Source organism: Colossoma macropomum, unplaced genomic scaffold (assembly GCF_904425465.1).
Source record: "Colossoma macropomum unplaced genomic scaffold, Colossoma_macropomum, whole genome shotgun sequence".
In the NCBI taxonomy this organism is placed as follows: Eukaryota; Metazoa; Chordata; class Actinopteri; order Characiformes; family Serrasalmidae; genus Colossoma; species Colossoma macropomum.
Genome location: NW_023494808.1, coordinates 10,502,001 through 10,525,200, shown reverse-complemented (window position 1 = coordinate 10,525,200; position 23,200 = coordinate 10,502,001). Strand labels below are relative to the sequence as shown.

General features: G+C 36.1%; 1 protein-coding gene across 1 annotated transcript in view; it reads left to right on the top strand.

The window, feature by feature from the left end:
- The first annotated feature begins 3,861 nt into the window (after positions 1-3,861).
- The window catches only part of slc5a10 (solute carrier family 5 member 10), a 60,795-nt gene continuing 41,456 nt past the window's right edge, over positions 3,862-23,200 (top strand). The window contains exons 1-7 of the mRNA XM_036557384.1: positions 3,862-3,997; positions 5,294-5,365; positions 7,426-7,530; positions 9,344-9,403; positions 11,410-11,514; positions 13,204-13,309; positions 15,771-15,851. Coding sequence (XP_036413277.1) covers positions 3,887-3,997; positions 5,294-5,365; positions 7,426-7,530; positions 9,344-9,403; positions 11,410-11,514; positions 13,204-13,309; positions 15,771-15,851 — 640 coding nt within the window. The 5' untranslated portion in view covers positions 3,862-3,886. The remainder of the gene's footprint in view (positions 3,998-5,293; positions 5,366-7,425; positions 7,531-9,343; positions 9,404-11,409; positions 11,515-13,203; positions 13,310-15,770; positions 15,852-23,200) is intronic.

The window sequence follows — 23,200 nt, the reverse complement described above, 5'->3', positions numbered from 1 at the left end:
TCTAGTTGATGGCTCTCCTTGTCTACCAAGCTCAGCAGTAGGCTGAGTAGCTTGGCTGGTTTTGGAAAGGAATTTTATATATATCCTAGAATTATCTCATTGACTTTAACTGTGGCACTGTAAAAGTTGAACACATTTGAACTTTGTATGACCCTGCACGCTTGAGGCAGCTTACTCGGTTTACTGCTGCACCGAACTCAGAAGCGAACCCCTCACTGTGCCATTCATCCTGTTGTGGACAGTTGAATCAATGGTGCATTTAGGAATGCAGTATTTATTCCAGCCAATATCAGCCATTGATTACAATGCAACTGGAAGTCATTTCATGCTACTATTTTTAAAAGGGTTTTAAGAGTTTCATTACGTTTCTATCTTGTTTTTTTTTCATTAAAACTTTGCTAGATGTATTATACAAACATTTTTAATAATTTACACTGTGTTTCCTGTGACATTTATGACATTTATAAATTTAAAAAGGTCCCATATCAAGGAAAACTGAATTTTACTCAGTTTTTTTTTAATGAGTTTGATTTAGTATTTGTAACCATTATTAATGTTTCAAAATGTATTATTGACTTCCAGTCTGTACTGTCCATATATTTAAGCTGCAACCGCAGTTTGATGTCACCCAAACCATAACAACTAACCTGTATCCACCTGATTCAGTCCACAGCAGTTTAGCCCCACCTATATAAAAGTGTTTCAACCCAGACCAGAGAACTTGCAGAGAGGAGAATTACCACTCTGTAATGTCTTCCACGTCTCTCAAACACTAGGGGGCGCTCCTGATATTCTATTATAAATGACTACATTCATTTCCTGAACACAGAACAGCTACAGTTACTCTTGTGAAAATAATACTTAATTTTTTTCAATGTTAAAAATCTTTTTAAATTTCTTTTAAAATGAAGTTTAGAAGATTTAGATTTATCATAAGCTTAATTTTCTAATAAAAATACTTCAAAAAATGCTGTCACTACTGAGTTTTTGTCCATAGACAGAACCTTATTTTAGCCCACCCATGTATTTTGGATCATAATTTCATGGCCACATGGTGAGCAGTTGGATCCCATTGTTTTGAAGTAAATGTGTTCCAAAGTCTGAAAATCAGTGTGGAACATCAAGAATTGTCACTACCAAAACACACATTTTCTGCAATAAAGTACTTTTTTGTGTTTTAATGAAGAATATTATTATTTTCTGCATGTACAACTATTCAAAACTGTGTTTGTTGGCATTTTTGAGTTCTGTTCAAAATTAACTAAAATTGTCACCACCGAAACAGTCACTACTGAAACATTTGGTAAAGTTTAGGTAGTGCTATGATTGTTTCAGTAGTAACAAAATGGAATTTGTAATCATTTATTGAAATAAAATACAATTAAGATATAGGGTCACTCAAAGCAGAACAATTCTGAAGTCTAAAATCTATTCTAGTCTAATTTTAGTCTAAATATAATTGCTTCTTGTTCCCCAAAAACACCAAAATGTTGAATAAAAAAAAAAACTACTTTCCTGCAGTTCAGTCTGCACTCTTTAAGTTACCACTGAATAAAATAAAAGTAGTTATAAATATGACCAGCAATTCTAAACTTTTGAATGTTTTATTTCTTTGGTAACTCTTTATAATAACTGACCTTTAAATAGCAACTTATTATCTAATAGAGTTTGTTAGTGATAGTTAATAATTACACAAGCCTTACTTATGCATTAATAAATGCTACCATTTAAAATATTAACCTTTTTTCTGTAAATGTGTTATATTTAAGTGCAGTAGGTTATACAATACTGCCTCATAAATACTTCTTAATAAATATTTCTTTTATAATACACTTGCAGGAAAAAAGCTACTGAAGTGTCACTGGGGTGGTACCCTCAAGGGTTCGCCTGCAGTACCCTTAGTTATGAAATACAACTCTACCATAATCCATTGAAATTAGATTTTCTAAGTTGTATTGACTCCACACACCCTGTCTCGTCTCCAGGCTTTTTATTTTATTGTTCTGTTATAAAATGTTGCATCATGAAAAGGTACAAATTCATGCTTTTTTCTGGCAAAAACTTATTTAGTTGGGCCTTAAAACCACTGTTGTACCTTTGAGGGAACATTTACATTGTTTGTACCTTGATGAACGAAAAAATGTACCTGCACAGAAACCCCCATTTAGTGATTTTTAATGTTTAAAAAAAGTGCATATTAACCACTTTAAAATGATTAACTAATCATGGAGAAAAGGTTTATGCATGCAAGTAGCAAGATAACTAGCAAGATAATGACTTATTTAAAACGTAGACAATTAAAACATATATATGTTGGCTGGAATAAATACTGCATTCCTAAATGCACCATTGCTTCAATTGTCCACAACCGGATGAGTGGCACAGAAAGTTCGTTTCTGAGTTCGGTGCAGCAGTAAACCGAGTACTGAACTGGTGAACCATTTTCTACAGTGTAAGTTTTTTTCTTAAATGTGTTCTTGAGAAAGGTTCTAAGAAAAAGTCTATGTCAGATACATGATGCAGAATTGCTCTTGAGTGTGTGTAGATTCTGTTCTTACGCTGTAAAAAATGTCTAGTCAGATCATCCTAAAATATTATTTCATGTGACAACAAGTACATTAACTAGTTTTATTCAACATAAATAGTTTAAATGAACGATTTTTTCAATGAATAAATTTTTTTGAGCTGATTAAAACAAAGTTCAATCGCTTGTTAGTACATAAAGTAATTTTTTTTGGTTGATCTGACAAGACATTTTTTACATTGTACTTAAGAACAAATACTCTATAAGAAAACATTGGTAAATGTCAGAATCTTCATGAAAACTGCATAAGCGAGTTTTAAGAAGACATTTCTTCTTAAGAACGGTTGGATAATAAGGCCCATTATTTACAGACTACAATTAATTTAACATTATTCATTTATCTGTCACTAAATGAATGGTTAGTAATTGAAATGATAGCGAGTATGAATGGAAATGTGTATTGTCGTTGTTGGATCAAACAATTCCAAAATGTTAATATTTCAGAAGAAAGAAAAAAACATTCTTAACTTGTGAAAGTTAATATAATTTTTTTTTTCCAAGCAGTGTTGGGCCATTTCTATCAGTCCATTCATTGTGAAATGTTCACACAATGTAAAGGACAGCTGGTGTTTAAACACTGTGTAAAGAAAACAAACATGACAATTTTTCTTTTTGTCCCCACAGCAACAATACAACTATTATATAATTACTAACAGTCATTAACAAGCTGTTAGATAATTAAGTTCCTGTTTATTGGGGCCTGTTATTCTAACATTTTTACATTAATTTCCAGAACATTTTCAGAATCTCTGCTTTAAAATCAAACAGAAATGTGAAAAAAACTGTTTGCGTGCACGTGTGTGCTGAGCTGCCTGGTCTGGTGCGTGTGTGTGTATGCGTCTCTGTGTAAGATTAATGCTAATGGTGAATGTGTGTGTGTTAATGGATGAGTACCGGTGACTGTGTGAGTAAATCATTGACCTTGTTAAGAGTGTCTGGAGATGTTATTTTGACTTCCTTACGCACATTAGATGATGGGGTAACACAGCCTAAGCATGCTCTGGATGTGCACTTGAGTGTGGAAGGGTATGTATGTGTGTGTGTGTGTCTATGTGTGGGTGCGAGTCCCCACCAACAAAAGGACACAATGATTGTGTAGTGTCTCTCTCTCCCTCTCTCCCTCTCTCTCTCTCTCTCTCTCTCTCTCCCTCTCTCGGCCTCTCCTGTATCTGTTCTTATGTGAGTGCACAGTCGCTTCATTAAACTGATGTGTTTAATGATCAATTCACTTAGACAGCCATCCGGCGCCCTCTCCCTCCATTTGCCTTTCCCTTTGCTTCGCAGTCAGCGTGGGGACAGGTCATGGCGGCTAACGCTACTACTAAATTCTTTGCTTATTCGCAGTCTTTCAGCGTGTCCGACATCATTGTGATCGGAGCATATTTTTTGCTTAACGTTGCAGTCGGAATATGGGTAAGAAACTCTCTCTGTTGTAGTACGCTGTATTAGTAATCAGAAAATAATGTGACTCCAAGCTTAGTTTCGGACTAATTTGTAGAGCTAATAGAAAATCACTGTTGGAAACTTTTCTTAGCTTAGGCATAGGCTTAATCTGGGTCTGGGAAATTAAGTCCAAGTGTCTTAATTACTGCAATATTTGCCATTATAAACTGGCAAAACAATTTTTACTTTAAAGTTACTTTAAGTGAAGATTACAATACTGAATTAACTCTGGTAGCATTTATTAAAACTCAAAAAATTAATGTGTGTGGTTGTGATGATATTTGAAATATAAAAGCTTTAAATACATGTACATCACCATTCAAAGGCTTGGAATCAATGTTTTCAATAATATAAACCAGTAAGGTGTGCAAGTTCAGATGTTTATACAGTTGTGTGCAAAAGTTGGGCAAATAACATGTTGATTTCCTAAGAGAAAATATCAATAACAATAAAATTATGTAATAATAAAATAAAATTTGGCCTGTGCAAAAGTTATGCCACATTTTCTGTATTCTGCACATTTTAGTGCCCAAGTTTAACTTATTGGGGAAAAATATAAGCATATAAACAGAATAAATAAAAAAAACATAGGCAGAAACATGTTATGTTAACTTATTTTCTCTCAGGAAAATAAAACATCATTTGACAGGGGGTGCTCAAACTTTTGCACATGAATGTAAGTACAAATAATTGGTAGAAAGCTTGTAAATAATAAATAAGTGAATAAACAAATTTTAGGTGTGTCCAGAATGAATAATTGAAGCTATAATACAATGAATTTTCATAATGCCTTATATTCTAATAGTGACAATCACATTTCAAGGCAGATAACATGACCAAAATTTGTATAAATCATAAATTAGAGTTTATAATTTATCCTTCAATAATTTCTTGCTGTGGCCAAAATGCTTGAAATATTGTAAAAGACATCTATAAGTATCTTTTGCTTTCGAGAGTATTAGATCCACATTGTACAGATTGTTATTGTATATAAATTGACAAAAACATAATAAAACACATTCTCCATCAAACTATAGAATAATTTCACCATGCAAAGAACTATTTGAGTATGTAAATGGTTCTTTGAGTGTTCATGGTTCTATATTGAACCATGTCTTCAGTAAAGTACCCTTGAAAAAGTGCATTTATTATTTATTCAGAGTTTTCTGTTGGGGTACTGTTTATGAGGCCTTAGAACTGAAACATTTACACATGGAGTGTTAATATGAGAAATACATTACCATTTAATGTGTGTGTGTGTGTCAGTCATCTTGCAGAGTAAGCAGAAACACTCTTAATGGCTACTTCCTGGCTGGCAGGGACATGGCATGGTGGCCTGTAAGTGAAACCAACATAAAAGATTTGAAGAAAGTTAAAGAAACATTAAGGAATTATGAAGAATGTACATGCTACTAAATGCTGTATCTAGTTTTTGAAAGGTCAGTAGTTTATCTGTTATTTTTGACCAGTAATTTTATTTGTGCTGGAGCGGTGAATGATTTAACAGGTCATTAAACGTCTACATGTACAAATCTGCTACTAACACAACCCACTTTCTGTTCACAAATGGCAACAATGAGCAAGATACTGATTTACAAATAAACTTTAACAAAGTAGCCATGTTTTTACAGCCAAAGCACCTAATATTCTCAGAAATAACTGTACCTTTCAAGGTATCAGCACTCACCCCTTCAGTATCTTCAGTTGGGGAACATAATTGCTCCATATTGTTATCATTTCTTTAGTTGTATTGACTCTATTGACTTTTACTTTATGACAAAAAAAAAATATTTTATTTTTCTATGTAAGCTACAACATTGGACAAGTACATTGCTTGTACAAAAATGTACATGTACAGTCTCCTTTTGTCTGATCATCTAACATAGTGCTTGGTATGAGTTGCGCAAAAGTTTGAACACCCCTGGTCGAAGGACATGTGGAGTTTTTAGGTGAAAAGCTAAAACATCCTCTAGAGAACCAACTTAAATATGGCATTTTGTTGAACATACTGTAAAAAAAGAAAACATAAATATACAGTGTGTATACATCCTCTCCATAGAGAACGTGTTCACTTCTTTGTACTTATTTAGATCTTTTACATTTACGAAACATAACGTCAGTTGACCAGTGGTGCCTAAACTGTAGGTTTGTTAATGCTTTTGATTAAACCATGTTTGTTCTGCCTTTTTGAACAAAAATAAGCATTTTTTTGACTGAGATACCATCGGTTTAGCATGCTTCTGACAACAGCCTGAACTTTAAAGAAAGTTTTATAGCCTAAATGTTGTACTTAGTACTTATTGGGCCAATTTATTGGACATGGGTTAAGCGTAGGCTTAAGTGCAAACATTGAATCCAGACTAGATTTACTGTGAGAAAGTTCACTTTTCTATTTTATATACAATACGTTTTTCAATATTCTAAGTAATTCGAAACAACAAGAAGTTATTAAGTGATAAATAATGTACTGTAATCATTTATATACAGTATTTTGTGTGATTTTATAGGCCTCAAGATTTGTTTACTGCTTTTCAAATGTGAGGCATTTATTCTTTGTTCCCAAAGTTGTACAGCTTTTTAAATTATGATAGAATTAAGTACATTCATCATAGCTTCCTTCTAACTATTTGAAAGTGGTAAATTTACATAGAACTCACATGTTAGAATTATTTTATATATGCATCTGCTACAATATCAGGTTTATATTACTGAACCCATTGCTTCTTGATGAAACACTATATGGCCAAAAATACTGAACACACTTCCTGATTATTGAGTTCAGGTGTTTCAGCCAAACCCATTGCTAACAGGTGTATCAAATGACATAGCCGTGTAAAACACACCACCACTGAAATCTGGAGCAGTGAAAACTGCAGTGATGAATCACACTTCATTATCTGGCATATAACCTACAGTAAAGTTTGGTGGAGGAGGAAAAATGAGCTGGGGCTGTTTGTCAGGGTTTGGGCCCTTTAGTTCCAGTGATGCTACAGAATTTTAGACAGTTATATGCTTCCAACTTTGTGGCAACTGTTGTGGTCGGCCCTGTTCCAGCTACAAAACCCTTCCCAGAAGAGTGGAGGCTTTATAGCCACAAAGGAGGGCCAGCTCCATATTAATGAACATGGTTTTGGAATGCGACCTCTAATTGTAATGGTCAGGTGTCCACAAACTTTTGGCCATATACTATATATTTCTGAATTTTGATGTTTTAAAAAAAAATTACTAGTATTTTGAGATTTTACAAATCTCAAAATATCTAAATATTGCGATACAGGATTTTGTCTTGAAGTATTAATAAGTAAGTTTACATATTAATAATCATATATCTTGCATTATTCTAACATTGAGAGGAGACATTGTCTAATGACTCTAAATGCCAAGTGAATGTTGTGTAGATTGGAGCGTCACTGTTTGCCAGCAGTGAGGGATCAGGGCTGTTCATCGGCCTGGCTGGAACAGGGGCTGCAGGGGGCATCGCTGTCGCCGGCTTTGAATGGAATGTGAGTTTCGTCAGCCCCCCATCTTCCCCTCCCTTTTGTGATAGTCCAGTGACGTACATGTGCCACCTGTCCTACTTCTTCCAGATTTTTGCAGGATTAGCATACCTTTTTACAGTTCATTCTAATTTCATCACAAGTTCTATATCTATTCATAACATTTTCATTAAAACTCTTCCATGCAAGAGTTTAATTTACCTGTATTCATTGTTAAAATTATTTGAATTTAACCTAAAACATTACCAGCTCATTTGTTTTTGTCACTCTTTCAGAATACAGGCTGCAAATTGACTCACTGAAAACTTGTTTAGTGCTTTTTAGCCTGAAATTTCACCCATCATGAAGCATTAGTGGCAGATTAAACTCTTATTAGCTCACTTGATGCTACCTAGAATGTATAGAAATAGAATGTTGCCAATTATACAGATGTAAGATGTGAATTTAGATGAATACTCAATACTCAATCATTTCCTGAATAAGGTCTTAATAAAGTGTTTATTGTGTGATATTACAAGTAATAATGCAAATATTATTGATTTTCACTGAACAGATGTCTAATTATGTATTAATACAGGGCAGAATAAATAAAGTATAGTAAATATTACATGATAAATAATAATTTAACATAATTATATAGTTATATTTTATAATTATATAATAAATAATAAATAAAATATAGTAAACTATATTGAGTTGTCTAATTTGGGCTTTATTGAATAAACAACAATACCTTATTATACACCAATATATCGCTGCGGTCAGAACAAAACCATTTTCCAAAATCGGAACCAAAATCTCCATTTTTGTTGTTTTGTACATTTTTACAGAATTTGAAAATGCCAGCTGACCTTTACAGTGTGCCAAAATTTCATGATAAACGGACCAGCAGAAATGCTCCAAAAGTGCTTGGAAAAATCTAGTTCCATTATCTTCCGTTTAAAGTTAAAAATGTTTTTTCTTTCTACTGTGAATTTATTATTTTGGAGATACGTCCAAAAAAAAAATCTCCATTTTTGTAATTTTTTGCTCTTCCACATGATTTGAACATGGCAGATATTCTTTATATTGTGTGAAAATTTAATGATGAATGGACCAATAGAAATGCTCCAAAATCACTTAAAATGAAACCTCTTTAAATGAACTTACATTCAAATTTAAGCATTTTGGAGACGTTTTTTGTCGTGTCTTGTTTTTCTTTGGACAGTGATGATATGACCATAAATTCTTAAAATAACATGTTACCAAATTTCTATTATTCCTAGAGCTGCAAATTGTTGCGTCAGGACAAAACCCTCATATAGTATCCAAAATAGTAACTTTTCAGGAAAAAGAAAAAAATGTTCTTAATCTATAAAGGAAGTTAATGAAAAAGATTTTTTCCAAGTGATTTTAGAGAATTTTTATTGGTCCATTCATAGTACATTTTTCACACAACGTAAAGGTCAGTGGGTGTTTACAAATTATGTAAAAAAAATACAAAAAAGCATAAAAATTGAAGATGGCTTTGTCCCAACAGCCACAATATACAAACATATGAAGAGACCTGCTAGCTCACCACAGGCATTGCTAACATGCAAAAAGAAAATATACCAACGTTTGCCAAGAATATGTTAAACCAAGCCAAATATTTCTCTGCTTAATTGAGCTGCTTGTTCAAATTGATAACCTCAATTTAATCAACGCGAAATATATGATGTTGAATTGTCTAATGCAATGCAATGTTCTTCCTTAAACATATGTATTCATTTATTTTTAGTTACCTCTTTTGAACAGCAGGGGGCGATATGCCTTTAAACATGTTTGGTCTTCTTTTTAGGCAACATATGTCTTGCTGGCTCTTGCCTGGATCTTTGTCCCAGTTTATGTGTCTTCTGGGGTGAGTCTTATGCACAAATATGCACACATGATACCACAGCAAGAATGCTAATGTTAGCACTTTAAGGGGTTTTACACTGGATGACAGTGGACACTATGTAGTCCAATGATATTCTAAAGCAATGAAATGTATGTAAATGTATGTAATGATGTAATTTACAGGTTTTTCCTCACCATAAATTTACACTCTTAGAAATTAGATAGTTCTTCAGGGGTTCTTTGTTAAAAGGAATGGTTTTATGTAGAACTATGAATGCTATATAGAACAGTTTCATGCTTAAATGGTTCTTGACATAGTGAAATTGTTCTTCAGATTGATGGAGAACGTGTTGTTTATGGTTCAATATAGGGCATGTTTGAAAATGGTTCTATATAGCACCAAAATTCAGGCAAAACATACTTGGTGTTTGAAGTTTGCTTCTTTAGCTTGCGATGGAGCTACAAGGCTAATGTAGCTAACAAGCAGTGGACGCTTATAACCACCAAACTGTAGGCCTAAATCATCAGACACCTCGTTAGGTAATGTCAAATAAACTTAGTTAGGTGGTTTATGACACTGTATGACATTTTGTTAGCTATAAAAATTGACATCCATCCATCTTCTAAGCTGCTTATCCATTTGGGTTGTGGAGGGTGCTGGAGCCTATCCCAGTGTTCATCAGGTGGAAAACAGGAAACACCCTGGACAGTCCAGCACAGGGCAGACACACAGACATAAACACTCACACCTAGGGGCAATGTAGCATCTCCAGTTGGCCTGACTGCATGTTGTTGGACTGTGGAAGGAAACTCAAATGCAAATACAGGGAGAACATGCAAACTCCACACTGAAAGGACCCTGGTCGTCTGGCCAGGGAATCGAACCCAGGCCCTTCTTCCTGTGAGGCAACAGTGGTACCCTGTACACTGTCCTTGCTGAGTAATCCCACATAGACTTATCATAGAACCATCACAATGTCTATGATGCTAATATACCCATTTTATTTACTATCCAAAACCACCAGTGAACCTACATGCGTCTTCTGAGGCCCAGTCCCATTTCTTCTTTTTACCCCTACCCCTTGTTTTTGAGTGTCACCCTATCCCCTTGGAGCTGAGTTACAAAGGGTAGTGGTTAAAATCTTGCCCTACGAAATGGGACAACCCTCAAATGAAAAAATAAAAAAAATATACTTCATTAACAGCTGCTAGCGCTGCTCTGTAGGTGACCCAGCCCATCTGCAGTGATAGCAGAGGAGGGAAAAGTTCAGCAACTTTATTATCGCCCACCGCTAATTCTTCGGTGATGCGAAGCTGAAGTCAGCTATTCTCCAGGTTCTTGTTCAAATTCTCCCGTTCCACCTTAAATGGTGCAGCAGTTACATTCTGGCACTTCAGGCATCAGAACAGCTGGACTATTTAAGGTGGAACAGGAAAGTTAGCTAGCTAGCTACTGAGACATTAGCATGCTATTAGCAATAGCGTTATGAAGAAAACGACCATAATACATTGAAATGACATTAAACTATGAAAATACACTGGTTATCATAATTTTTTTAACAGAGAAAATTTCACATTTGTGGGTTTCTTTGGTCTCTTGTTCAGCCATCTTGCCAGTTTTTCTTTTTTTTCTCGTAACACTCAGTTTGGAGTGTGACTCTGAAAATCCTCTGTTTGGAGGGCCATGTAGCCCTAACACTTCGCCCTACCCCTCTATCCCAACAATAATTGGGACGCCCTACCCCTAGATGTGAACGAGCAAAACAGAGGGCTAAAGGCTAAGTGGTAGGGGCAAGGGGTGAAATGGGATAAGCCCTGAGTTTTATATAAAATAGTGGTAAAATAGTGGTAAAATAGTGGTAAACCTAAAGAAATAAGTTTTCTTTGGGGACTACTTTACCTTACGGACACCCTGCTTGTATCCCTCCACCATGGATGGCTTGTAAACAAATATGTTTTAGGCCAGAACCTTCTCGAAAAACAATGTTATAACATTCCTCCTTCTCTTCCTCTCTCTGTTTCTCTCAGATTGTCACGATGCCGGAGTATCTGGGCCGGCGCTTTGGGGGAGAGAGAATTCGCATGTACCTGTCAGCTCTGAGTCTGATGTTGTCTGTGTTTACCAAAATCTCAGTGAGTGCTCTCACACATTCGCACTCAGACACATAGCATAACAGTGTTGTAATGCAGAATACATTGCCATATCTGGTCCTGACAGTGAAAAGAGAAAATTGTAGAACTGCAAAAATAGTAACAGTGATCTCTCAGGACATTAGTATTGTATTCCACATTACCCATAAGAAGTCACAGCTGTGTTAACAAAAGCATGGTGTCATTATATATAAATCATTTTTGGCTCCTAGCTCATTAAGACAAGTGTATTCTGTTGTAAGTGCTCATTCTAAACTTTTAATCAATACAAAATTTGTGCTCTTTGGTGGAAAAGAGATATTTTATTAGTTGTTTTTGATGAAAAGTTATTGCTGTGTCTTGTTTTACCATCCTTCCACACTTCTGCCATGCACTGGGCATTTGTTAACCTCAAAACAAATAGAAAAACTGCAAACTATGTAACTGATTATAAAATGACATAATAAAATTAACTAATATATGAGAGCATTGCATGAAATAGACCTGATTATTAAACTAAAAAAACAAAAGAAAAATAAAGTGTGAATTGATGAAGCAACATTGTGCGACGATGGAAAAAAAATGATACAGAGCATCAAGAAATATGATTTTTAGGTCTAAATATTTATTATAAAAATGAAAAAGCTACACTTCTTTAAATATTAAAAATGATAACATTTCTTTTACAATTCCCTAAATAAGTAAAAACCTCAAAATTATCCTAAATAAAACATAATTCTAAATGGAAAAAATATATAATGACTGCACTGTTCACTCATGTGGCTGTTTTGTTTAGGACTAGCTAAATACATTCCACAATGTTGCTTCTAGGCAACAAACATATTTCAATAATTTCTACAAGTGCAGTAACATAACATGCTGTGCAATGCCAGGTGCGGTAACGTATGTCGTCCAGAAGCTGCACCATCCTAAAAAAAATGTTCAAAATGTCCAAAAGATTCTAATGTGAGGTTTGTTCAAACTCTTCCCTTACGTATTAACCCTGTCATGATCAGTAAATACGTATCATGTCATTGTAAAGCGAGGAAAATTAGTTTGTTGCCCTGAGGCAACATCGTGCAACAGAGGGTTGAAAAAGCCAACTTACACAGCATGGCAAAACTATAGTATCCACAAGGGGTAGCAGAGGAAAGGCCTAACAGCGCTTTAGCAACCACCTGGGACACCACCGCAATGGCCGGGGAAACCATAGCAATGGCCTAGCAACACCTTAACAACCACCTGGAATGACAGCAACTCCTTAGCAACCACCTAACAACAACCAAGCAATACCCTAACTACAAGTTGGAATTCTATAGCAACCTCATAGCAACACCAAGACTACATGAAATTACTATATAAACCCAATTTATCAAAAGCAATGAACTGCATTCACTTTTGAATCATTATTAGCTTTAAGTTGATGTGAATCAGAAATCAGAATGCATTTTATTAATATTAATGTTATTTTTTCATGCCTGCTGGTGCATAGTGATGTAATCAAACATCAGAAAACATTTTAGAAGCGAGAAAAAATCTTTATATTTGTTTCAATATTATGTTAAAACCAGAAGTTTGTCTTTTCAATGATATGATATTATGAATTGAGCTTAATATGACCAGTAACATGAACTAAAAAGGTAAAAAAGGTTAATTTTCAATTTCTTAAACTGTTGTGTGTGGTGTGTGCAGACAGACCTGTATTCTGGAGCCCTGTTTGTCCAGGTATGTTTGGGCTGGAATCTCTACCTCTCCACTGTCCTCATGCTGGTGGTGACCGCACTTTACACCATTGCAGGTATGTGTGTCTTTTTGTGTGTTGGGGCGGTGGTGTTGGTGGTTAGGGCGAGGGTTTGGTTTGCTCAGTGTGTGGAGACCAAATAAGCCAACAGGTCAGTTTAACAGCTGTGACATTCCTTTGAATTTACTGATTGACCTTATGATTATTATGTTTGGCCTTATGATATACATTATTATGTTGGGGTAACAAGCATTAAGATACCTTTGTTCTTGTTATTTAATAAATCAAGGGCCTATATCAACTTCAGATTTACTCACATAATATATTTTGACTTTGTACTTAGAAATATGAACACAAAAAATATGTATTCTTAAACATAAACTGTAACTTTTTTCTCCTTTGTAGATGATTAATAAACGTTTATCAGTAACATTAACAACATATCAGTGCAGTAGCAGTAGGGAAGCATCTCAATACACTGAAGTAAATATCTTGTAGATGTTCCATTGATACATTACTTACATTAAGTAGATGCATTGTTAATATGTTACTTTCATTTAGTTTCCTAATCTTACCCACAACCTAACCCTCACCTTGGCCCTAATCCAACCCTTAACCTCAACCCAATACCTAATCCTAACCCTCATATATTTTTGATATTTTACTGGGAGTCCGTTGAGTGTTTGTTTCATTTGAAAGGACCTCTTAAAATAAAGTGTCACCACATAAACAAAGATAGATTTTAAAAATGAAATATTAAAAAAAGCAGGTAAAGCATTTGTTGTAACTCTGAAATGTCTACAGTAAAAAGTCATTTGCTTTTTGGAGCATTGTGGTTCAAATTTGGCCTCTTGTTCTTGGCAAACCTCCTTCAATTTCAATGTTACAATCATCCCTTTCATAATCCTCCATGCATTTCCAATGGGATTCAAGAAAACTGGCCAAATATTTTTTGAAACCAGTATTGAGTTATTCTAGCAGTATGGGGTTGTTGCCTTGTTGGAACATTCATCCTCTCCCCTTTCTTGGCTGACAACATTAAATTCTCCTCTACAATCTCAGTCCATCACTCCATTCAGTAGCCCCACATTATGATGCTCCCACCATCATACTTCATTGTGGGCCTGGTCTTATTGGGATCAACCCTTCTTTCTCCAATTATGATGAGCTGAATTATTGTCGGAGAGAACTCTTTCATGATGCACCTGTATGGGGACGATTAGTTGTGCTTCCATAAACTCTCCATTTGCATATTATTGAGGTAGTTCTACTTAAAGGGATGTTTAAGGTCTTTGCTATGGCTTTTTAGCCATTTCCACTCATGTTGTTTAATAATGTCATCCCTGAGAACTTTAGGAAGGTGCTTCACTGTCACCATGACTGCTATTTGTTGCATGAGATCTTCCCAACCAATGGTGACATCTTTTACAATAACCAGGTGCAATCTGCATGAGAACTTTATGAATTTAATATAGTGAGCACATATTTTTTCCCTATCAGGGTTGTTTTAAAACCTATGTATGCTTATGCATACCGTGGTATCACGCTTCATGTTTCAAAAGAGGCTTTTGGGGTGTGGTCTACAAACCACATTTGCTAACATTTGCTAGCAAGGTTAGCCTTGTAGCTCCAGTTCTAAACTAAAGATGGAAAATGTGGACTCCAAACACATCTAAGCTGATCTGCTATGTCTAAGAAGTGGAACATTTAGCAAATCTAAACGATTCCTACAACTCTTCACTTTAAAATTGGTGAATAAGCATTGAGTTATTCCTAGGAATCAAAAAGGAAAATAAGCAATTGTGATTGTATCACGGGGAAGGGTGTTGTTGGGCATGACACAAAGTGAAGTGGCTTCTAATGCAGCTCAGCCAATCAAATTTTAGAACCAGAACTATCTGTTTTTTAATAAGCATTATAGATCCAGTGCTCAGGTAAGGGCTGTGCAAAAGGTTATGGTGCATAATAGGCAAATGAAAGTGCTCTGAAAAATACTTAATTCACCATAGTTCATACTTAATACAGTGTAAATGATGCAGTTAATTCCCACCTACTGGCTTGATAAGTGTTCAGAGTGGTGGTGATGGGAACCAGACATCCAAACAGTTTTATTTCCTCCAAATGTTTCCTCACAGGAGGTTATTACAGGAGATGGTTTTGATTATGTTACTTGATGCCTAAGACATTATTGTACCATAGGTTTGAGAAGGTTTTGGCCCAAAACATATTTTTAAAATTCATCCATGGTGGAGGGGTACATGCAGGGTGTTGTAAGGCTAAATAGTCCCCAAAGAAAACTTGTTTACCACTATTCTACCATCAACAACATTGCAAATGAAAACACATTTGACGTTGTTTTTGTTGTGTTAGTGTTGGTTGTCCTTCTACGCTGATGCCACAATACTTTTGTGTATAACTACAAAGTCAAAAGACATGTGAATGTATGCTCTACAAGTACATTAAACTCACTGTAATACATTCATACAATGACATTTTTCATTTTGTCCCCTCTCACCAGGTGGATTAGCTGCTGTGATCTACACGGACACCCTCCAGACCTTCATCATGATCATTGGTGCAGTCATCCTCACCATTACAGGTCAGTCAGTTGCATTCAGAAGTCGACAGAGCAGCCCAAACCTATATTCGATAACAGTTTTGTTATTTTTAATTAAAAAGAGTCAAAAGACATGTTTGGAGTCCACATTTTGCTTCTTTAGCTTAGAACAGGAGCGACAAGGTTAACATTGCTAACAAACACTAGAATTGAATAGTCACCCAAATAGCGCAAGGAAATAAAAGACATCCCCAATACCACATCCAGGTCTTCACTGAGGTTGTGCAAACTTGTTTATGTGGTTTAGAGCAGGGGTTCTCAACCTCCTCCACCTCAGGGTCCATCTATTTATCAGTAGAAGACATGAAGGCCCACAGAAAAACAACAAAAACTGTTTTGCTTAAAAAATCATTTTTGAGAAATTCACTACAGCAAATTTTGGGTGCCACGACATGCCATGTGTATCCCTGAACATTAAATATCAACAGATTAAGTGAACATAAGCTTGTTTTATATGTGAAGAGAGAATGGTGGCAAATTAAGCAAAATTTCACTCGCAAGTGGACGCTAGAAACTTTGGGGCAGAATTTTTTGTTTCTAGAGACAAGGGGCAAAAAATAGATGAAGCACCATTGTTGCATGACTTGTATTCATATTTTTTTTCACTGATATTTATTACAAAGCAGCACTATTGACCACTGTCTCCTTCTCAGTATAGCACCCTCTTGTGGTCCACAGCCCAATGGTTGAGAAACCCTGGATTAGACCACAGTATGACTTATAAAAATGAACAAACTTCAGTGCTGCACGGAGGCATTTCAGACAACACCAGAGCTGGTATTCACAAAGCAGGACTGATCTCCAATCAGATTCCTCCATATTCATGATATCACAAATACCAATTCTAGGTCAGCACTCCTACGTCTTGAGGTGGCTTGTGAATACAGATCCTGCTGTCAAAAGTGGCTGCCCCGCAGGTTTGTTCATGTTTATAGCTCACACTGCGCCCCTAAACCACATCAGCAAGTCTGTGCAACCTTAATGAACACCTGGATGCAGTTTGTGGGGGTTGAAAGAAGTTTTGGTGATGTACTTTTACAGATGCGATTTGGGCGACTATTGAGTTCCAGTGTTAGCAACATCAGTGTTGTTGCTCCAGTTTTAAACTAAAGATACAAAGTTTGGACTCCAAACATGTATTATGTGTAATACATGTTTAATTCAGCCTATTTACTGCTTAATAAAAAATAATAGACACCTAAAATGTTATTATGTAAATACAAAAAAGTGCTCTGCTTAATAAAGTGGAAATGAGCCAGTTAACTAACATCTACTGGCTTAATTAAGCTTAATAAGAGCATTAAATGGGCGTTATAACATCATATATACTATAATATAGGGCATAATAATATCTTTAAAATGTTTGAATGCCTACCTCTAGATGAAAGCCATAGAACTTTGTTATTTCCTGCAAGAATATGCAGTCGTGTGCAAAAGTTTGTGCACCCCAAGTCACTCCAGGTTTTGTTAACACATCCTCCACAGAGCTGCACATTTAACTTAATTAGTTAATATTTTACATTATATTTTTCCTATAGACATAAATAAATAGACATTGTTCACTACAATTTGCAGAAATGTGTTTTCTATAAAGGATGTGTTAACTTGTTTTCACTTAGAAAATCAACAAAATTTGACCAGGGGTAACTTGGCATATGACTGTATAGTAAGTGGCAGCTCTATGCCAGGACTCTTTACTGAAACAGCCACTCTAAAGCCCTATTCGGGCAGGATTAGTTTTCCACGAGAAAAAAAAACGTTTTTTAAAAGGTTGTAATTGCTCTAAACAGACAGACCTGTTTCAGTAAAAGCACAATGATAGCATAGAAAGTTGGGGGAATCCTAAAGCCCGAAGCCAGCGCACCCTTAGGCACAGCAGAAAAGCATTAACATGGTAACACCATGATGACAGTGACATGACAGAACATGAAGTATGAGCTCTACTGCACCGACATGTTAACACGTGACTTATGGAAAAGAAGCCAACAGCCCAAAAGCACACAAATCGCACTGTAGTAAAACATGACATAAATCACATCAACATAGGCCTCACTGCAAGACAAGAATGAATAATATTCAACAAGGCAAAGCCCAGCTAAACTCTGATATTCACTGTATTTCACAGTAAATAGTTAATCACATGTAAAAGATTTTGTAAAAGATCCCTGGCATGATTTTACATGAATTTGGTATGACGTCAGTGGGGAGCCCTCAGGGCCTTCAAGGCCTCAGAGAAGACCTAATGGTTTCTAGGAGCTAAACATTATTTTTAGCTCATATTTACTTACTTTTTTGTTTGTTTGTTTGTTTTTTTTTTTGTGAAGAGGTTTTTGCAGCTGTAAATCTACAACTTTATTATATCCAAAATAGCTTTGAGGTGGTGAAATCAAAGGAATTTAAGGAAGTAAATTTCTTTTATTAGTTTTTATTTTGCTGCAATAAGGGAAATGTGAAGGCTCATTTTGATTCTGTAACCTCTATCAGGAGCTCCCCTTAATCCTTACCAAACTCCAGAGAGTTTTGAGACTGCGGAGATGCTAATAAGTGGCTTCCCATGGCCTATATTGTTAATTAGTGTAAAGGTTTGAGTAAGTATTAGTCCCAAACCATACACAAGGTTTCAACATTGGTCTGTGAGATTTCTTCTTAAAAGCTCTCAGAAGGTTGAAATACATATGTTTTTATCTAAACTAGTTTTAATTCACTGCTCCAAAGCAAGCCATCATGGAAAACTGAAGATGTATGGTTCAAGTTAATAGATGTGTGGTACTCTAGTAACATCATTCATGTTTATTTGCAATTTGTCAGGTCTTGTAACTGTAAATCTACCATTTTACTTCAGTAGATAGTAAGGAATTCAAGGAAGAATGTTTCTCTTAATAGCTTTTATTCTGCTATAATAAATAAAATGTAAAGATCACCAATATGCAATGGTTAGTTTGCTGGTAGCAATCCTTTCAAACCTCCAAAGAGTGGAAATCTTCGTCCAGGATTTCTTGCGACCTATATAAACATTCTAAGAAAATGCGAAAAATAAAATGTCAAAAATCAATGGTGTAAATTTTTGAGATATCTCAAAGCAAACCTAGCAATGACTTAGCGAGGGGTCATGAACAGTATTCCAGAATGAGACCGGGAAAAATAACAGGTTTGCCTAATGGCCCATGAGAAAGGGTAATAGGGCAGATCTTAATGAGTATCTCCAACATGGGTGTGGTTTAACAGCAGAAAGGAAAACAAAGAGACGGTGTTGTCCACTTCTGTAAACAACGGCTCTCTATCAAATCTCTCACAATGCAACGTTGTACCACAAGCTTGGATCTCCGAAATAGTAACTATAGAGTAGCAGCCAAAAAATGTTATTAACTTCAGTGAATGTTAACAACATACATAAAGTGGTACAAAAGTGATTTGGTACCACTTTATGCAAAGAGTTTAATGGTTTCAGTAGTTAATGGTTATGAATTAGGTCGTAAGCACCTTAAAAATCATTAATAAGCAGTTATAACACAAATAAAACAGGCAATAGTGACCTGTTACTTGCCAAATAATGAGCCCACACTTGTGTATAGTGTTAAATCTCAGATGTCCATATTCATCAAATGGAACAGCTCACTGTTCGCTGTTTTATATGTATGTTATAACTGCTTATTAATGATTTTAAGGCATTTATGACCTAATTTATAATCATTAGTAAACTAATTTTAAGCCATTTGTAAAGGTAGTCATTTTAAAGAAGTGATTTTGGATGCTCGAACAATGTGAAAGGCAGCTGTATGAAGGTAAAAAATGAAAATAAAAGCACAATTAAGTTTTCATATGACATGATTTAAGACTACACTAGACCTGCAAGAGTGTTTATTAGCTATTCTCTAAAATAACCTTGGATGGTATAGGCAGTCATCTTTCTTTGTTCCAATAATATTGACAATGGATGGTTGCCAACCACAGTGAAAGCATTGTTAAACCAGTTCTGCCAAATACAATAAAAAAACATTAGGTTAACCAGAGCTGAGCTCACTCGCATACTTCTGCTCAAGTGACTGATAAGGCCTGAGATAGTTCAGCCGTGAACAATCTCACACGCTCGAAAGCGGGGACACATTTAAAGTCCATTTAAATGCGTCTACTCAGGGTAGCCTTTTTACGGGACTTACGATGTGGAATAGAAACAGAAAGAGCAAGCAGAAGAGCAGTCATCTTCTACTTCCCATACCAGCCTCTTTTAATTTCACAGAACACAAAATCACATGATATGTTGCTTTTCCGGAGCCTTTAAAGCCTTTTTTTTCAGGGTTCAGGCCCAAAGCTTGAAATCTAATTATGATAAATCTATCAAATACTCTGACCTGCACAGTTATCACAAATTATGTCTTTCAGTTTCCCAATCTGTCTTTATTGAGCGCCTACATTTCTAGGCCATAGATTATTGCTGTTCACAGTAGATAAACCATGAGAAACCACTAGATTGCTATTTATGTGACATTAAGACTCCAACTGCTGTAGAAATAACTGTGTGCTTCTAATACATCTGACAGTAAAGTATGGCCTACAATGGCTCAAGGCCAGAGGGGTGTGCCACCCCAAGCTTTCTTTCAGGTGTGTGGTTGATTCGAAGGCTCAGATTAAGTCAGACACCAGCAGAGTGAAGCAAATGTTTTGCAAAACTGCACCTTGGTAGCAGAATTTAAGGTGGAATGGAGAATTTGAATCAGAAACTGGCAAATAAGTAGCACTCAGGTGCTTAGAGGACGTCATAGTCAATGTCCTCCACTGTCACCAGAGTTTCACTTCTCTATCTTTATGCTTCAGGTGAGTTAGATATTGATCCACTGTCAATGCTAATTTTTGTTCAAAAAAAAAAGGAAGGAAAGAATAGACCTTCATGTCATTTTCTAGGTCATCAAAATTCCTTGGCCTCAGAATGGCCACCATATACACCGATAACAATACGACCACCTCCTTGTTTCTATGCTCATTGTCCATTTTATCAGCTCCACTTACTATATAGGAGCGCTTTGTAGTTCTACAGTTACAGACTGTAGTCCATCTGTTTCTCTGCATACTTTGTTAGCCCACTTTTACCCTGTTCTTCAGTGGTCAGGACCCCCATGGACCCTCACAGAGCAGGTGCTATTTGGGTGGTGGATCATTCTCAGCACTGCAGTAACACTGACGTGGTGGTAGTGTGGTAGTGTGTGTTGTACTGGTCTGAGTGGATCAGACACAGCAGTGCTGCTGGAGTTTTTAAACACTGTGTCCACTCACTGTCCACTCTATTAGACACTCCTACCTTGTCGGTCCATCTTGTAGATGTAAAGTCAGAGACGATGGCTCATCTGCTGCTGCACAGTTTGTGTTGGTCATCCTCTAGTCCTTCATCAGTGGTCACAGGACGCTGCCCACAGGACGCTGCCCACAGGACGCTGTTGGCAGGATATTTTTGGTTGGTGGACTATTCTCAGTCCAGCAGTGACACTGAGGTGTTTAAAAACTCCAGCAGCACTGCTGTGTCTGATCCACTCAGACCAGCACAACACACACTAACACACCACCACCACATCAGTGTTACTGCAGTGCTGAGAATGATCCACCCCCCATATAGTACCTGCTCTGTGGTGGTCCATGCTGCCATTGTTAAAGGAGGTCCATCAACAACATGTTTTTCTGACCCTAATGCAAATTTACCCCTGGTTTAAAAAAATAGAGAAATAATATTGTGACTGATACAGATTCAGATTTTAGGGAGCTAAAAATTATTCCATACTTCAGTAGTTAAACAACTAAACAATTTAACTGACTGATATGATTGTCAGTCTTTAAAGATAGATATACAACAGAAACTCAGTGTTAAATAATAGGAATTTTCTAGCACTTCTGTGCAGTTTAGGGTTCTGTTTATTATCTCTTAGTTTTCATCAGTTCTCTTCATAGATCCAGAGTTTTTTGTGTGTTATAGTATGTTATTCTCCTGTTAAATGCCAGGTTTGGATACCTTTTTATATTGCTGCTGTCGGAACAAAAAACTTGTATCTCCGAAAAGATAACTTTACAGGACAAGGAAAAACATTCTTAACTTTTAATGGAAGTAAATGGAGAAATATTTTTTAAGTAATTTTGGACCATTTCTGTTGGCCTGTTCATCAGGAAATTGCCTTCAAATTATGCCAAAAAATGACAAAAATTGAGGTAATTCTTACTGATGGTGTTTTGTGTTCAAACTCACCAGTTCAGCCTGGCTTGCAGTCAGGGAATGCCTTATATTGGTATAACTATAACTATATGACTGTCTAAAATTGTAGCCAATCTTAGGAGGGTGTGAGTTTGAATCCCATCATTGCCACTTCCAAAAAGAAACTCACTAATTACCAGCAACATTTTTGATTGCAGTCATGGAATACTTCACATTAGGTTCCCCAAGAGCACAACTGTCTAACATTTTGGTCGACAATACTATCACTGATACAACCACTAGTTATCAGTGACATTTTGCAGTCAGGGAACACTTCGTATTGTGTTCCCCTATGGTATACCTATGTAAAATGTTGGGCTATCAACCATCAGGAGATCATAAGTTTAAATCCCATCAATGCCACAACCAAAAAGAAGCCACTAATTATAAGTGACATTTTTGATTGCATTCAGGGAGCGTCTCATACCAGCTTCCCTCCTGACACAATATTCTAAGCTTTTTGCTCATCTCCAGGAGATCTTAAGTTGAATCCTGGCACTGCCTCAAACAAAAAAAAAGTTGGAAAATATCAGCATTATATTTTGCAGGGAATTATCCCGGAATGCCTCATATTGGGTTCCCCAATGGCATAACTGTCCAAGTTTTTGGTCTATGATCAGGAGATTGTGAGTTCAAATCCCATCAATGCCACAACCAAAAATACGTCACTAATTATAAGTGACATTTTTGACTGCAGGTAGGGAATGCCTCATAGTGGGTTCCCCCATGGTATAACTATGTCAAATTTTGGCCTATCATCCATCAGGAGATCATGAGTTTAAATCCCATCAATGCCACAACCAAAAAAGAAGCCGCAACTTATCAGTGACATTTTTTGATTGCAATCAGGGAATGCCTCATATTGAGTTCATCCATGGCATAACTGTCTGAGTTTTTGGTCTATGATCAGGATATTGTGAGTTCAAATCCCATTGATGCCAAAAAAGAAGTTGCGTATTATCAGCAACATTTGTTATACCAGTCAAGGCACGCATCATACTGGGTTCCCCCTTGGCACAAATGTTCAAGATTTTGATCAGTGATGAGGAGAATTTGAATCCCTTAAGTGCCACAGAAGTCGTTAATTATAAGCGTCATT